The 18,339-nt window shown below is 47.2% G+C and overlaps 1 protein-coding gene across 1 annotated transcript in view; it reads right to left on the minus strand.

Annotated features, from left to right (window-relative positions):
• Positions 1-263: 263 nt before the first annotated feature.
• The window catches only part of LOC146019753 (uncharacterized), a 30,433-nt gene continuing 12,357 nt past the window's right edge, over positions 264-18,339 (minus strand). Inside the window, exons 3-4 of the mRNA XM_083152284.1 lie at positions 1,987-2,060; positions 264-1,677 (exon numbers count right to left, since the gene is read on the minus strand). Of these exons, the coding sequence (XP_083008410.1) occupies positions 1,304-1,677; positions 1,987-2,060 (448 nt within the window). The 3' untranslated portion in view covers positions 264-1,303. The remainder of the gene's footprint in view (positions 1,678-1,986; positions 2,061-18,339) is intronic.

Genomic DNA, 18,339 nt, shown 5'->3' on the forward strand with positions numbered 1-18,339 from the left:
TAGAACCCACATCGGTACCTGTGAATAAAAATACTCACCATCCCATCCGGCCAAGATTGCAGATGTAAGATGGTTCTTCCCTGCTCCCGAGCCCTCCTCTCGCAGGTTCCTCTCTCTTTCCTTTTCTTTAACAAATATCCTTAATTCATTTTCAGTCCATCATGTTCTCATTTCCCCGGCAAAACCAGGAATAATTCAGGTTTATGCTGACGATACACTGCCTTATACTGTACTAACAGCCAGAGAATCAGTCACTGCAGACCTTCATATTTGTACTGTATTTATTATGTAGAACTTTCATTCCATTACATTAGAACCACTACAATAAAACAATTTATATCCATAAATGGACTTATACACAGTATACTAGGGGGCCGGTACAATCAGCACATAGGGGTTTATTTATTAATATGCCGGGTAAAAGCTGGGAAGTTTAGACATTTCAGTCTGAAAAAAGTATGTCACTGACTACTAGCAGCAGCATGCTATGGATGAGTGCACACCAGCACAGATAAGACCCTGTGAGCGATCATGTGCTGTCTCTCTCTACTGTCAGGGGTTCCTACTAGGGGGAGGTGTAGTTCTATTGAAGATGAGATGTTGCCCATAGCAATCAATCTACTTAATGTTTATTTAGCATCTTCTAAAAGATAATAGATAGAACCTGATTGGTTGCTAGGGGCAACATCCCATCTTCAATAGAACTCCCATCTTAGTAAACAAACCCTTAAAATCTGTTTCTTATTGTCACATGATCTTTCTTTAGTCTACAAACTATCAAACATTTCTCAACTACTTTAAATTCTAGATATAGCCTAAGAAAGAGAAGTAACGAATCAGTATACATTATAACATGCAAACAGGATCATAGGAAGGAAACTGCAAGAGAACAATTAGCGCCGGAGCACAGTGAAGACCAGTGGCGGATCCAGGGGTGGGGCTGCAGCACAGTTCAAAATTCTAATTCAGAGCCACACCTCCGAGCAGCCTGGCAGCTCCCCGGGAGGCTCCCCGGGTGGCTCCTCCCCTATCTGAATTTTGAGATGTGCTGCGGGACCCCCTCTGAAGCTGCTACTGGTGAGGACCATGCCAGTTTGCATAGGTATCCCAGTACTACTGTCTGTATCCCATAGGCTTCTGCCATTCTCTGAGAGAGACAGCCTTGATGAACTTAATGCAAATAGCAGGTGTTGACCTCCTAAGATGTCACCTCCACATGTTCACCTGAGGTGCAGGAAAGCTGGGATTGGGGTGTGGGCGGTGGAAGCAGTCAGCTAAGCTTTTGCCTTTTAGGCTGCAAGATCTATTGTAAAACACATCCGCTTTCGCTCTCTCTGGATTTGGCTGCTTGCCGCTCTCTCTCAGGCTGTTCTGCGGATAACTTATCTTGTTGTCTCTTCAGGTCACAATCATGGACAAAATTTAGTACTAACTTCTTGCGTTTCTGTCTCTCGGTTTCTGGATTCTGGATTCTTTCCAACCGAAACTCAATATCTTTAATAACTTCTAGAAAAAACTTCAGGACGTCTTCATGTCTCCCGCGTGTCTTTAAGTGATCTTCTGGCGTGAAGTTTTCCAGGGCAAAAATCTGCTCCACCCCCATGCCCTTAAACTTGGACTTCACTTCTTTCAGATGGGGATTGGTCTTATGGGTAAGAACAACCATTGGGAAAATTGCTGTGTGGTAGAAATGTATATATAGACTGTTATTCCTCTGTTATGTATATAATGCATACCTATAACATGACAGAACATTGCCCTGTGATACCTAACTTGTCTGTGCACTTCTAGAAATGTTCGAGACCTTGTACAAATTAATCATATTGGACAGCATCTTTAGCTAATATTTAATAAAAAAAACTAAAGTTAAATAAGCATCAAGGCCAAAGTGTTAATTGAGTATATAGCCATGTCTCTAAGCACTGTTACCTTTATCAGGCAGTCCTCAATATACTGTATAGGCTGTTGTTTGTGATATTAATTTACCTGTTAGTTGTTTAACTGTGATCAGCAATTCCTTTATCTCCTCTGCATCTGCAGGACTCATTCCTTTCTTCACACTAAATGAAAAAAAAATATTATTTTTTTTATACACGATTCCTTTCATAAATCTACTTAAATAATTAACAATTCTTGGAGTAACAAAATAAAACATCCAACATGAAAAAACTATGAAGTCTCAAATAAGTAATGCGTGGTCAGCAACACTCCTCTGTGCTGCTGGGGACCCTGCTCCTTACACTATATAATCTCACCTAGGGGTTTCCTGCTGCCTCCATTCCCCTCCTCACATCATGTCACTGCCCCTGTCAGATGCAGCCCTGTCCTCACTGACACATCACTCATCTCCTGATATACTCTGTGCTGCTGGGGACCCTGCTCCTCCCACTATATAACTCTCAGTCTGTGGCTCCCTGCTGCCCCATTCCCCTCCTCACATCATGTCACTGCCCCTGTCACATGCAGCCCTGTCCTCACTGACACATCAGTCATCTCCTGATATACTCTGTGCTGCTGGGGACCCTGCTCCTCCCACTATATAACTCTCAGTCTGTGGCTTCATGCTGCCCCCATCCCCCTCCTCACATCATGTCACTGCCCCTGTCACATGCAGTCATGTCCTCACTGACACATCACTCATCTGCTGATATACTCTGATGATGTCACATGCAGCCCTGTCCTCACTGACTCATCACTGATCTCCTGATATACTCTGTGCTGGTGGGGACTCTGCTACTCCCACTATATAAAACTCAGTCTGTGGCTTCCTGCTGCCTCCATTCCCCTCCTCACATCATGTCACCGCTCCTGTCACAAGCAGCCCTGTCCTCACTGATTCATAACTCATTTCCTGATATACTCTGTGCTGCTGGGGACCCTGCTCCTCCCACTATAAAACCTCAGTCTGTGGCTTCCTGCCTCCATTCCCCTCCTCACATCATGTCACTGCCCCTGTCACATGCAGCCCTGTCCTCACTGACACATCTCTCATCTCCTGATATACTCTGTGCTGCTGGGGACCCTGCTCCTCCCACTATATAGCTCTCAGTCTGTGGCTTCCTGCTGCCTCCATTCCTCTCCTCACATTATGTCACTGCCCCTGACACATGCAGCCTTGTCCTAACTGACACATCATTCATCTCCTTAAATACTCTGTTGTGCTGGGGACCCTACTCCTCTCACTATATAACCTCAGTCTGTGGCTTCCTGCCTCAATTCCCCTCCTCACATCATGTCACTGCCCCTGTCACATGCAACCCTGTACTCACTGACACTTCACTCATCTCCTGATATACTCTGTGCTGCTGGAGAGCCTGCTCATCCCACTATATAGCTCTCAGACTGTGGCTTCCTGACGCCCCCATTCTCCACCTCACATCATGTCACTGCCCATGTCACATGTTCCTCATCTCCTGATATACTCTGTGCTGCTGGGGAGCCTGCTCATCCCACTATATAGCTCTCAGACTGTGGCTTCCTGACGCCCCCATTCTCCACCTCACATCATGTCACTGCACATGTCACATGTTCCTCATCTCCTGATATACTCTGTGCTGCTGGGGAGCCTGCTCCTCCCAGTATATAACTGTCAGTCTGTGGCTTCCTGCTGCCCTCATTCCCCTCCTCACATCATGTCACTGCCCCTGACACATACAACCTTGTCCTAACTGACACATCACTCATCTCCTGATATACTCTGTGTTGCTGGGGACCCTGCTGCTCCCACTATATAACTCTCAGTCTGTGGCTTCCTGCTGCCTCCATTCCCGTCCTCACATCATGTCACTGCCCCTGTCACATGCAGCCCTGTCCTCACTGACACATCAGTCATCTCCTGATATACTCTGTGATGCTGGGGACCCTGCTCCTCACACTATATAACTCTCAGTCTGTTGTATCCTGCTGCCCCCATTCCCCTCCTCACATCATGTCACTGCCGCTGTCACAGGCAGCCCTGTCCTCACTGACACATCACTCATCTCCTGATATACTCTGTGCTGCTGGGGACCCTGCACCTCCTACTATATAACTCTCAATCTGTGGCTTCCTGATGCCTCCATTCCTCTCCTCACATTATGTCACTGCCCCTGACACATGCAGCCTTGTCCTAACTGACACATCATTCATCTCCTTAAATACTCTGTTGTGCTGGGGACCCTACTCCTCTCACTATATAACCTCAGTCTGTGGCTTCCTGCCTCAATTCCCCTCCTCACATCATGTCACTGCCCCTGTCACATGCAGCCCTGTCCTCACTGACACATCGCTCATCTCCTGATATACTCTGTGCTGCTGGGGAGCCTGCTCCTCCTACGATATAGCTCTCAGACTGTGGCTTCCTGCTGCCTCCATTCCCGTCCTCACATCATGTCACTGCCCCTGTCACATGCAGCCCTGTCCTCACTGACACATCAGTCATCTCCTGATATACTCTGTGATGCTGGGGACCCTGCTCCTCACACTATATAACTCTCAGTCTGTTGTATCCTGCTGCCCCCATTCCCCTCCTCACATCATGTCACTGCCGCTGTCACAGGCAGCCCTGTCCTCACTGACACATCACTCATCTCCTGATATACTCTGTGCTGCTGGGGACCCTGCACCTCCTACTATATAACTCTCAATCTGTGGCTTCCTGATGCCTCCATTCCTCTCCTCACATTATGTCACTGCCCCTGACACATGCAGCCTTGTCCTAACTGACACATCATTCATCTCCTTAAATACTCTGTTGTGCTGGGGACCCTACTCCTCTCACTATATAACCTCAGTCTGTGGCTTCCTGCCTCCATTCCCCTCCTCACATCATGTCACTCCCCTTGTCACATGCAGCCCTCTCCTCACTGGCACATCACTCATCTCCTGATATACTCTGTGCTGCTGGGGACCCTGCTCCTCCCACTATATAACTTCAGTCTGTGGCTTCTTGCCGCCCCCATCCCCCCCCTCACATCATGTCACTGCCCCTGTCACATGCAGCCCTGTCCTCACTGACACATACCTCATCTCCTGATATACTCTGTGCTGCTGGGGACCCTGCTCCTCCCACTATATAACTCTCAGTCTGTGGCTTTCTGTTGCCTCCATTCCTCTCCTCACATCATGTCACTGCCCCTGTCACATGCAGCCCTGTCCTCACTGACACATCACTGATCTCATGATATACCATGTGCTGCTGGGGACCCTGCTCCTCCCACTATATAACTCACAGTCTGTGGCTTTCTGCTGCCTCCATTCCCCTCCACACATCATGTCACTGCTCCTGTCACATGCAGCCCTGTCCTCACTGACACATCGCTCATCTCCTGATATACTCTGTGCTGCTGGGGACCCTGCTTCTCCCACTATACAACTCTCAGTCTGTGGCTTCATGCTGCCTCTATTCCCCTCCCCACATCATGTAAGTGCCTCTGTCACATGCTGCCCTGTCCTCACTGACACATCGCTCATCTCCTGATATACTCTGTGCTGCTGGGAAACCTACTACTCCCTTTATATAACTCACAGTCTTTGGCTTTTTGCTGCCTCTATTCCCCTCCTCACATCAAGTCAGTGCCCCTGTCACATGCAGCCCTGTCCTCACTGATACTTCACTCATCTCCTGATATACTCTGTGCTGCTGGGGACCCGGCTCCTACCACTATATAACTCAGTCTGTGGCTTCCTGCTACCTCCATTCCCCTCCTAACATCATGTCACTGCCCCTGTCACATGCAGCCCTGTCCTCACTGACACATCACTCATCTCCTGATATACTCTGTGCTGCTGTGGACCCTGCTCCTCCTACGATATAGCTCTCAGACTGTGGCTTCCTGCTGCCCCCATTCCCCTCCTCACATCATGTCACTCCCCTTGTCACATGCAGCCCTCTCCTCACTGGCACATCACTCATCTCCTGATATACTCCGTGCTGCTGGGGAACCTGCTCCTCCCACTATATAACTCTCAGTCTGTGGCTGCTGCCTCCATTCCCCTACTCGCATCATTTCACTGCCTATGTCACATGCAGCCCTGTCCTCACTGACACATCACTCACCTCCTGATATACTCTGTGCTGCTGGGGACCCTGCTGCTCCCACTATATAACTCTCAGTCTGTGGCTTCCTGCTGCCTCCATTCCCCCCTTCACTTCATGTCACTGCTCCTGTCACATGCAGCCCTGTCCTCACTGTCACATGTTCCTCATCTCCTGATATACTTTGTGCTGCTGGGGAGCCTGCTCCTCCCAGTATATAACTCTCAGTCTGTGGCTTCCTGCTGCCTCCATTCCCCTCCACTCATCATGTCACTGCCCCTGACACATGCAGCCCTGTCCTCACTGACACATCACTCATCTCCTGATATACTCTGTGCTGCTGGGGACCCTGCTCCTCCCACTATATAACTCTCAGTCTGTGGCTTCCTGCTGCCTCCATTCCCCTCCTCACATCATGTCACTGCCCCTGTCACATGCAGCCCTGTCCTCACTGACACATCTCTCATCTCCTGATATACTCTGTGCTGCTGGGGACCCTGCTCCTCCCACTATATACATCTCAGTCTGTGGCTTCCTGCTGCCTCCATTCCCCCCCTCACATCATGTCACTGCCCCTGTCACATGCAGCCCTGTCCTCACTGACACATCACTCATCTCCTGATATACTCTGTGCTGCCGGGGACCCTGCTCCTCCCACTATATAACTCTGTCTGTGGCTTCCTGCTGCCTCCATTCCCCTCCTCGCATCATGTCACTGCCCCTGTCACATGCAGCCCTGTCCTCACTGACACATCATTCATCTCCTGATATACTCTGTGCTGCTGGGGACCCTTCTCCTCCCACTATATACATCTCAGTCTGTGGCTTCCTGCTGCCTCCATTCCCCCCCCTCACATCATGTCACTGCCCCTGTCACATGCAGCCCTGTCCTCACTGACACATTACTCATCTCCTGATATACTCTGTGCTGCTGGGGACCCTGCTCCTACCACTATATAACTCTGTCTGTGGCTTCCTGCTGCCTCCATTCCCCTCCTCGCATCATGTCACTGCCCCTGTCACATGCAGCCCTGTCCTCACTGACACATCATTCATCTCCTGATATACTCTGTGCTGCCGGGGACCCTGCTCCTCCCACTATATAACTCTGTCTGTGGCTTCCTGCTGCCTCCATTCCCCTCCTCGCATCATGTCACTGCCCCTGTCACATGCAGCCCTGTCCTCACTGACACATCATTCATCTCCTGATATACTCTGTGCTGCCGGGGACCCTGCTCCTCCCACTATATAACTCTGTCTGTGGCTTCCTGCTGCCTCCATTCCCCTCCTCGCATCATGTCACTGCCCCTGTCACATGCAGCCCTGTCCTCACTGACACATCATTCATCTCCTGATATACTCTGTGCTGCTGGGGACCCTTCTCCTCCCACTATATACATCTCAGTCTGTGGCTTCCTGCTGCCTCCATTCCCCCCCTCACATCATGTCACTGCCCCTGTCACATGCAGCCCTGTCCTCACTGACACATTACTCATCTTCTGATATACTCTGTGCTGCTGGGGACCCTGCTCCTCCTACGATATAGCTCTCAGACTGTGGCTTCCTGCTGCCTCCATTCCCCTCCTCGCATCATGTCACTGCCCCTGTCACATGCAGCCCTGTCCTCACTGACACATCATTCATCTCCTGATATACTGTGTGCTGCTGGGGACCCTTCTCCTCCCACTATATACATCTCAGTCTGTGGCTTCCTGCTGCCCCCATTCCCCTCCTCACATCATGTCACTGCCCTTGTCACATGCAGCCCTCTCCTCACTGGCACATCACTCATCTCCTGATATACTCTGTGCTGCTGGGGACCCTGCTCCTCCCACTATATAACTCTCAGTCTGTGGCTGCTGCCTCCATTCCCCTCCTCACATCATTTCACTGCCTATGTCACATGCAGCCCTGTCCTCACTGACACATCATTCATCTCCTGATATACTCTGTGCTGCTGGGGACCCTGCTCCTCCCACTATATAACTCTGTCTGTGGCTTCCTGCTGCCTCCATTCCCCTCCTCGCATCATTTCACTGCCCCTGTCACATGCAGCCCTGTCCTCACTGACACATCATTCATCTCCTGATATATTCTGTGCTGCTGGGGACCCTTCTCCTCCCACCAGTGCCGGCCCTAGGCATAGGCAGACTAGGCAATTGCCCTAGGGCACTGGCCTATGCCTAGGGGTGGGCTGGCCGGCTCCTCCACCATTGGTGATCAGTAGGGCACCCAAGTGTCAGCACTGCCTCCTGCACTTTTGTGCTGAGCCGCCCGCCAGCCTTAGTGCCCGAGCGGGTGATATAGAGGATTCGCTGCGGGGGGATTCTCTCTGACCCTAACAAAAATTATATATCTCTTGTGTGTTTTGCCCTGAGGACGGGGGACACCCCGAAAGCGCTAGGCGCTATAATACACATGGTTTTTACTGCAACTTTGTGTTGAGACTTTATTTTTTGAGTGCCGCCCTCCTCCCGGATTGTATGTATGTATATATATATATATATATATATATATATATATATATATATATATATATATATATATGTTGTTCCTACACCTTGACAAAGGTGGCCGGAGGCCGGCGGCCATCTTCCTGTAGCCGCGGCCGTGCTCTGGAAGCCGCGGCCAGCGCAGGAGGGCGGCCTGGAGGAGGTGGATGGTGATCCAGCGTGGCCAGCAGCCAGTGACTGGCTAAGCGGCCTGCGGGAGCAGGAGGGCTGTCTGTCCCGGTCCCCCCAGCCCAGCAACAATGGTGAGTTGCTGGTGGGGGCATGTGTGTCTCCTCTGGCACTGTGGGGGCATGTGTGTCTCCTCTGGCACTGTGGGGGCATGTGTGTCTCCTCTGGCACTGTGGGGGCATGTGTGTGTCTCCTCTGGCACTGTGGGGGCATGTGTGTCGTCTCTGGCACTGTGGGGGCATGTGTGTCTCCTCTGGCACTGTGGGGGCATATGTGTCTCTGGCACTGTGGGGGCATATGTGTCTCTGGCACTGTGGGGGCATCTCTGGCACTGTGGGGGCATATGTGTATCTGGCACTGTGGGGGAATATCTGGCACTGTGGGGGCATATGTGTCTCTGGCACTGTGGGGGCATATCTGGCACTGTGGGGGCATATGTGTATTTGGCACTGTGGCAATCCCCCTTGGCAACGAGCATGGAACCCCTGGCAAGGAGATTTTAGGTAAGCGGCACTTATGTGCCTATCAGCGCGATTAATCGCAGTTAATCGCAAAAATTTCATGAGATTAATCGCGATTAAAAATTGTAATCGTTGCCCACCACTAATATATATATATATATATATATATATATATATATATATATATATATATATATATATATATATATATATATATATATATATATATATATATATATATATATATATATAGTACGTTGGTTTGAAGCAGGCACTCACCATAGGCAATTTTGAGCAGGTTGGATCAAGTTTTATTCAAGTCAACAAGAAGTTGGTCGACGTTTCGATCCTCAACAGCGATCTTTGTCAAGACAGAAGTATGTCACATCACAGGACAGGCAGCACATGGCAGTGTACATATGCAGTCTCCCATGCGGCTATTTATGGTATCACTGGACTAATAGGTAGACACACCTACTTCCTGTGAGGTAAAACACCGGAAGTGTATCAAAACCAAGTAATAAGGGGCCAAACACAACCAAATAAATCCCCAAACAACATTGGTGGGATAGCGTATAGTATGACTGATATAAAGCAAACATTTGTCTCATGTGAGCAAAAAAGCTCCTATGCTATCCTACCGTCGTGGACCAAATATTAAGCAGTTGCTCATGCGACCCCTATCACAGCCCAGTGTGAGTAATACTTCCTGGTTACCAGTACAACGTCTGGGTTGTGTTCGTTGTGTCGACTGCACCACTTGCCGATCCATGTTGGCTGGACAGACATTCCCCCATCCACATACGGGCAAGAAAATCAAGATCCAACATCGATTATCTTGTACCACATCTTTTGTGATTTACATACTGATTTGTCCTTGCGGACTCTACTATGTGGGACTTACTACAAGGTGCTTTAGGGAGCGGATGGCGAACCACCGGCTGTCAATACGTCAGGCACTTGAGAACAAGGTATCTGACAAACCGGTGGCCAAACATTTCCAGCAATTTGGCCATTCAGTTGCTAGTCTGAGATGCATGTTAATTGACTTTATACCCCCCCCCCCCCCCCTGCGAGGTGGAGATCGGGTAAAAAAACTTCACCAGCGTGAAGCACGCTGGATCTACGATCTAGGAACAGTAGCCCCTCGGGGTCTAAATGAACATATTTCATATAATGTTTGTCTCTAGGGAGTAGGCATGAAATTGACAATGTTGCAAATGTCTTCAAATTTTTACTCTTATTTTTTATTTATAAATTTATGTTATTTTTTAAATTTTTTTTAATGTACATTATTATTTTTTTGTACATTTTTTATCTGCATATTATAAAAATAAGTTGTATTGTTGTGATTTACGATGTGATGTATCAGGCAGTCTCTCTGGTCCGGCATTTATGGTGGCAACTGGTAATTAATTAATATTATATCTTTAATATTGGTACCTCAAGGTCTTGATGCATATTGCGCTGATTCACTATTCCCCCCCAAAAAAAATTCAATAATTTTCCCATGATTAAGCTATTTTTAATACTATTTTTATTTTGCTTTCCGGGTTGCGTTCCACTTGATTGGAACGCAAGTTAGTTCCGTTTTTTGCTTCTCACCATTTTCCGGTAAGCAGTGTGCTCCATTGGTTGGAGCGCACTCAGCTTCCGGTTCCTGTATCAGTTTCACATCCGGCCAGCCATGCGGTCCACAGTAGTGGCGCGCATGTTACTTTCCGGGTTGTGTGACTGAGCGGGATTTTCTTTCTTAGGATATCCGTTTCTACCTTACTTCCGGTTAGCCATGCGTTCCACAGCGGTGGAACGCATGCCACTTCCGGTCGCACGGAACATCAGCGTTTTCAGCGCATATGCTTAAGACTTATTTGCTTACTGAGGTGCTTTATATCAGTCATACTATACGCTATCCCACCAATGTTGTTTGGGGATTTATTTGGTTGTGTTTGGCCCCTTATTACTTGGTTTTGATACACTTCCGGTGTTTTACCTCACAGGAAGTAGGTGTGTCTACCTATTAGTCCAGTGATACCATAAATAGCCGCATGGGAGACTGCATATGTACACTGCCTGGTGCTGCCTGTCCTGTGATGTGACATACTTCTGTCTTGACAAAGATCCCTGTTGAGGATCGAAACGTCGACCAACTTCTTGATGACTTGAATAAAATTTGATCCAACTTGCTCAAAATTGCCTATGGTGAGTGCCTGCTTCAAACCAACGTACTATTATTGGGTCTTACACTCCTCTAAAGTGGAGCACCGCTGAGTTGTCCAATTTTCTTCCAGAGTGCGGTTCCAGTCTTCTATTATATATATATATATATATATATATATATATATATATACACACACACACACAGTTTGGTAGAATGTCCGGCTCTCCCCGTTCTCCAAGGGTAAAATGCCCGGGTGCCTTCCCAAGGTGGGTATTACCACCAATACAGTGCAGGAACAAATGGGCGTCACTCCGGGTCTCATGCATTGCAAACAGGTGATGCTTTAATGTGTTCGTCAGAGTACCTGACTATAGGATTATTAAATCCGAAACTAGTAAGCACCTAAGCTGTGTGTGGTGTCAGCTCTCTTCTTTATTCGTACCAAGTCCCCATCGAGTGCCGCCAGCACCATCTCCCACGCTGTATCTCTTTCCTTCGGAAGGCACCTATATGGGGCGATGTGCTGGCACACATCCAATCTAATACAGCTGCCCTGGTGCCGGCTCAAGATAAGATAACACAGGAGTGCTTCAAGTGGCCGCACTCATGGGTCTCTGCTCGTCAGGAAAAATAAACACGCAAGAGCCGTGTCTTACAGCAACGTTTCGGGAAGGTTTATTATCCCGTCCTCAGGCTTCAACATCGAGTGCCGCCAGCACCATCTCCCACGCTATATATATATATATATATATATATATATATATATATATATATATATATATATATAGTAGAAGCGGCGGCACTCACAGGACATATCAAGAGACCTAATAGACCAAATGCATCAAAATTCATCTTCTTAGTTTCCCTCCCAACTGTGTCAAAAGGTGTCACGTGTGATCAATTTAAACATGCGGTCTCAGACAAAAAAGGAAGAGAAAAGAAGAAAATCGTATAGGGGGGCCATTTACCATTGATAAAACCCATTAGGGTGCTTATACAATTTAAAATCGCATTGCATCTCATCGCATGCGGGTATATGGCTTGCGATGCGATACAATGCATAAAATGCCATACGACTGAATATCTTGGGCGCCGTGCTAGGAAACAAGTACCGATAATTTTTATGGAAAAGTGTTACTTGCTGCCCTCAATGAAGGCTCTCTGCATGTCCTAGAATACAAAAATAAGAAAGACAATTTCTAGAGAGCGCAAGAAACACTAGAGCTTAGCTGTTATAAAAATTAACATTTAATAATAATACAGCACACACAGAATAAAATCAACAGTAAAAAATATACATATATGCATAGATCCCTAAATCATACAATCAATATGAATGCATAAAACTAAGAAAAAGGACGGTAGACACTTTGCCAACTGTTTCCAATTAGTGGTATAATTCAGTAAACTCTCTTGACCATATACTCCAATAGCCAATTTTTTGATGTCTCAGATTCAAGGTGAGATTCCCACGGGAATGCAGAACATCCGGACTTTTATGGTTATATTCAATGTGTAAGAATGGAAACAGTCCAGGAAGTCACGTTTTTAATAAAAGTTTACAGAGATCACCTGTGGTAACTTAAGCTCCTAACCAATTCAGCAGGTGTATACATTCAATATCAATCCTATTTTTAAATGCTTCAATGGCAAGTTTCTAGCAACAATGTTTGCAAAAAGAATAATTCTAACCCAAGAGGGAAATAAGGATATTCCAAGCACAAATTACTACCATACAGATACATAATTATACACAAATAAACCAATTGTTTTTCTATTATCAACACATTGAAGTACTTGCTGCCAGCTTAGAATTCCAGGAGCTCCTGTGGCGCACTACATAGAGCAGCCTCAGAGCAACCTCAAATCACACACACATATATATATATAAGAAAATCTCTGCTTTCTATTTTCTCACCCCTCTTTCAATTCGTAATCAATATATTTTATTATTATTAGTATTTGTTTTTAGTTTATTTATTATAGGCTAGGTAATAGGGCTATAAGTTTTATATAATGATTGCTCAAATCTTATAAACACTTCCGTACGATAGGTGCCTCATTCGTCAGTGCCTAAACTTTCAACCCTTAGGCTATACTCAGGGCCGTCTTTCCCATTGGGCTTAATGGGCAGTTTCCCAGGGGCCCAAGGAATGTAGGGGCCCACCACAATGGGGAAGACGGCACTGGGGAATGGCGGCGGGTGGCGGGGATCTGGGCAGCGGCTGTCAGCAGTGATGATCCAGGCTTGATGTAGCAATACGGGCGGCTTGTGTCGGGGATCTGGGCAGCTGCTGTCAGCGGGTATGATCAAGGCAGCGGGGGGCCTGATGTAGCAATCCGGGTGGCTTGTGTCGGGGATCCGGGCAGCAGCTGTCAGCGGCGACTCAGCGGTGATCCAGGCAGCGGGGGGGGGGGGGGTTGATGTAGCAATCCGGGCGGCGTGTGTCAGGGATCCAGGCAGCAGCTGTCCCGCTCAGTCAATCAGTGTCCGGCCAGTCTTTTCAAAATCTGCAGTGCTTCCCGCCCGGCGACAAATAGCGCTACATCAAGGTCTGAGCGACACCTCTTTGATAGCTAAATCAAGCTCCCAGCCCCCTCGCTGCCTGGATCAACGCTGAGTCGCCGCTGCCTCTGCCTGGACAGATGCCGCTGACAGTTGTGCCCGGATCCGCACCACACGCTGCCCAGGTAGCTACTTCAAGCTCCCAGCACCCCCCTCCTGTTGCTGCACATAGGTGGGTGGAGAGGGGTTGTGAGGAGGAGAGGGGAAGGCCCTAAAAATTATTTTGCCCAGGCCCACTAGATTCTTAAGATGGCCCTGGCTATACTCTAATAAATTCAGAAAGGGGGGACTTATTTAGAGTATTGAAAAAATAGTTCTCTAAAGAACACAGATTAATCCAAAAGGCATTAGATACGAACATTTAACCAAAGTATATAATTACACATAAAACCACTTATTGTTTCACATTATGGGCCTTATTCTAGTTCACTCTTTCTCACAAAATCCTTCTTAGATGGACAAAACCATGTGCACTGCAGGTGGGGCAGATGTAACTTGTGCAGAGAGAATTAGATTTGGGTGGGGTTTTACTTCAGTGAGATCTATATTACAGTGTAAAAATAAAGCAGCCAGTATTTACTCTGCACAGGAACAAAATGACTCACCCAAATCTAATTCTCTCTGCACATTTTACATCTGCCCCCCTGCAGTGCACATGGTTTTGTCCATCTAAGAAGGATTTTGTCAGAAAGAGTGAACTAGAATAAGGCCGTATATGACTGATATGTCACAAAACATAGGCCAAAACAAAATACACACAAATGGGCAGTAATTACCAATTAAATAAGTTTATAACCAATTTTTCATATACAATTTTTATTCTTTTTGTCTTTTTTTCTTTTATTTTTTCTTTTTTATTATTATTAAGACAGTCACTATAATCAGCTATGATACCAAATATAGAAATATACCTTATTTTATTTTATTATTATATTTCCTAAAACCACTGCAAAAAAAACATGGAAAAAGAACAGAAGGAGAGGAGGATATTTAGATATGTATTATTTTATTGTCACTGAAATAAAATATATTTTGTCTATATATATTGGTGTATTTACTTTCCAAGATTATTAAGTTCAATGGACTCATTCGATTGCCTGTAGCTTCAAGAACTTTTGCATACGGAATCCTGACAGCTGTCAGGTAGTTATACTGTACTTATCATCCCCCCTAACCCTATCCTCCCATGCTGTTGCCTAGCCCTGCTCTAGTAGCCCAATCCTGTCCCCACTAGTGGCAATCTCTAACTCCCATACCCCAGCACTTAAACATAACCACTCCACAGCCTTACCCTACCCCACCTTTTAAGTAACTAACCTGAAACCCCCTTTCCTGCGGTCTAACCTTCCCCTTCCCCCTCCCCACAGCCTACCTCTAAGTTCCCCCATTGAGCCTAACCTTCCCAACCCCCCTTCTCCGGCCTTATGCTAGCGGTCCCCGCAGGGGCGGATTAAGGTCTGTGGAGGCCCTGGACAACAAAATCGTGGGGGACCCCACAGACTGCCGCCTGACGGGAGGGACGGGGCAGGGAACTATCTCATGCCGGCCATGTGTGAGGTATATACATACGTGCGGTGACAGCGCTGCTGCTATCGGCCAGGAGAGGATCTAGGGGGGCGACCCCCCCTGTATCTGTCCCTGGCCCAAGCACAGGGCCACAGGAGCCCCACACCGGCAGCAGTGCCGGTGTGGGGGGCCCTTTTGTGGGGGGGCCCCGGGGCGACCGCCCCTGTCGACCCTTGCTTAATCCGCTACTGGGTCCCCGCATACTTAAGTTCGGCAGTCAGGATTCTGGTGCCGGTCTCCTGGTGGTGGATAGTACCTGCTGACATCTTGTTTGCCAGGATGCTGAATGCCTCCCATGTCAGGATTTGTGCTTATGTGCTATAGCATATCTTAAAGGTGACAAAAACCTGTATTTCCCTGCAGTTACCCATTGACCAAGTGTATAATGCTTTTACTCTGTGTTTTGACAGTGTAATATTCTCCCATGCAGTTTGCGGCCAGTAATCACAAGTAGGAGGGGGCCCCCGTGTCTAAAGTGCCCCGGGCCCCCCGAAGGCTTAATCCGGCTCTGGGTGTTGCTGTGGTCTGTGCTGTGCCAGGAGAGGAGTACTAGGGGGCACCATCTAAAATCTTGCCTAGGGCATCAAATTGGTTAGGACCGGCTCTGCCTCCCACCATATAATTCTTAGTCGGTGGCTTCCTGCTTCCTCCCTACACTTTCCCCAGTTGTATTATATAATTAGAGGGTATATGACCACAAGTCAATTACAAGTGAATATACCTTTAATTGCATCTGCCACATCCCACTTCTCTATTTAACCCCTTCCCGACAATTGACGTACATTTACGTCATGGTCGGGAAGTACTTCCCGACACATGGCGTAAATGTACGTCATGGCATTTAACTGTCACCGCGTCTATAGACGCGGTGACAGTTTCAACATGTCTGCTGTCCCTGACAGCAGACATGTCCGTGCATGCCCAGGGGGGGCTGCGATGCCGCCCCCCCGTCGGCGATCGCTGTGATTGGCTGTTCAGTGTGAACAGCCAATTACAGCGTTTTCTGTGTCACCGGCGAATAACGTTCGCCGGTGACACGCGATCGGAGGTGATTGGTGCTGTAAAGTACAGCACCAATCACCGCGGGGTGTAAGGGTGACACTGGTGTCACCCCACCTCACCCCGCCCGCCCCCAAAGGCCGTGATTGGTCCGTCGGACCGACGGACCAATCACAGCCATGGAGGGGGGTTTAAACTAACGGTGACTGCACTGCAGACGCCATTCCGGTCTGGAATTGCGTGCAGTGCGGTCACCGTGCCTAGCTGCCGCGATATACTGACCAGAACCTTGCAAAATACTTACCTGATCCTTGCAAATATCTTGCCTGCTTCATCACTGCTTGTAGTGTGCTGGATGCTTCCTGGATCCTGTTACTTGTGACTTCCTGTGAACTTGTGCTGCTGCAGTGTAATAGCGTTAGTTAGATAGAGAGAGATAGAGAGAGATAGTGTCAGAGAGTGCTATATTTTGTGCTGCTGCAGTGTGATATAGTTATAGAGAGAGAGATAGAGAGAGATAGAGAGAGATAGAGAGAGATAGAGAGAGATAGAGAGAGAGAGATAGAGAGGCCTAGTGACAGAGAGTGCTATATTTTGTGCTGCTGCAGTGTGATAGTTATAGATAGATAGAGAGAGATAGAGAGATAGAGAGAGAGAGATAGAGATAGTGACAGATTGTGCTATATATTTTTTATATAACTGACTGCTGCCCCCCCTTTTGTGCTGATCAGTATAAATTAACTGATCAGCAACTTTTTGGGGGCGCAGGGTATTTTTTATATATATATATACCTGTCACTGCTGCTGCTGCAGTGTCATAGAGTGTTAGATAGTGAGAGATAGAGAGATAGAGAGAGATAGTGACAGAGAGTGATAGAGAGTGCTAAATTTTGTGTCTGCTGCCCCCGCCTTTTGTGCTGATCACTATATCTGAGGTGATCAGCAACTTTTTGGGGGTGCAGAGGTTTTTTTTTTTTTTATATATACCTGCCAGTTGCACTGTCAGTTGCACCTGCTGCCCCTCACTGGTAATCAGTGTCGCATCACTGATCACCTTTTTTTTTTTTGTGTGTGCTGTGGGGTCTTTTTTTAATTTTTTTTTTTACACACACTGTGATTTTGTGGGTGTCCTGTGGCCGCTGTGCGCTGATCAGTGACGTACATCACTGATCATCTTTTTCGGCACAGGGTTGATCTATTTTTTTTTTTTTTTTTGATCAAATTCCTGTTGCCTTTGAGCGCTGTTCAGTGACGGACGTTACTGACCAACATCTGTGCTCAATTTTTGGCGCAGGACCTTTTTTTTTTTTTTTTTAACCCCTTCAATTTTTTTTTTTAACCCCTTCAATTTTTTTTTTAACCCCTTCAATTTTTTTTTTTTTTTTAACCCCTTCAATTTTTTTTTTTTGTATAAAGTATTTTTTTTTTCTGCACACTACATACACACTACACACTACATACCCCCGGATTGAAATAAAGTTTGTACCCCCCCCTACACTATACACGTGTTGAAACATTTCACTACCAGTAACACAAAAATAAAAATGGCATCCCAAATGTCATCCCAAATGTCATCCCAGTCATCCAGAAGAATGTATTCAGCGGAGGAGGCATATGCCATGCTTGCCTCTGACTCTGACACAGCCAGTGATGCAAGCGGGGAATTTAAAGGATTCGCCTTAAGCTCCTCTTCCTCCTCTGGTGATGAGGGACCCCCTCAAAGACGCCCCCGTAGAGCAGCTGAGACCCCCCCCAATAATTGATCTCGTATGGACCCCACCACCAGACAATTTTGAGCCCCAGGTTCCTGAGTTTTTGGCCATGCCAGGAATCCAATTTGATTCCACAGGTCTCAGAGAAATTGACTTTTTCAAATTATTTTTCTCTGA

The sequence above is a fragment of the Crinia signifera genome, chromosome 7 (genome assembly GCF_055691185.1).
Source record: "Crinia signifera chromosome 7, ASM5569118v1, whole genome shotgun sequence".
Taxonomy (NCBI): domain Eukaryota; kingdom Metazoa; phylum Chordata; class Amphibia; order Anura; family Myobatrachidae; genus Crinia; species Crinia signifera.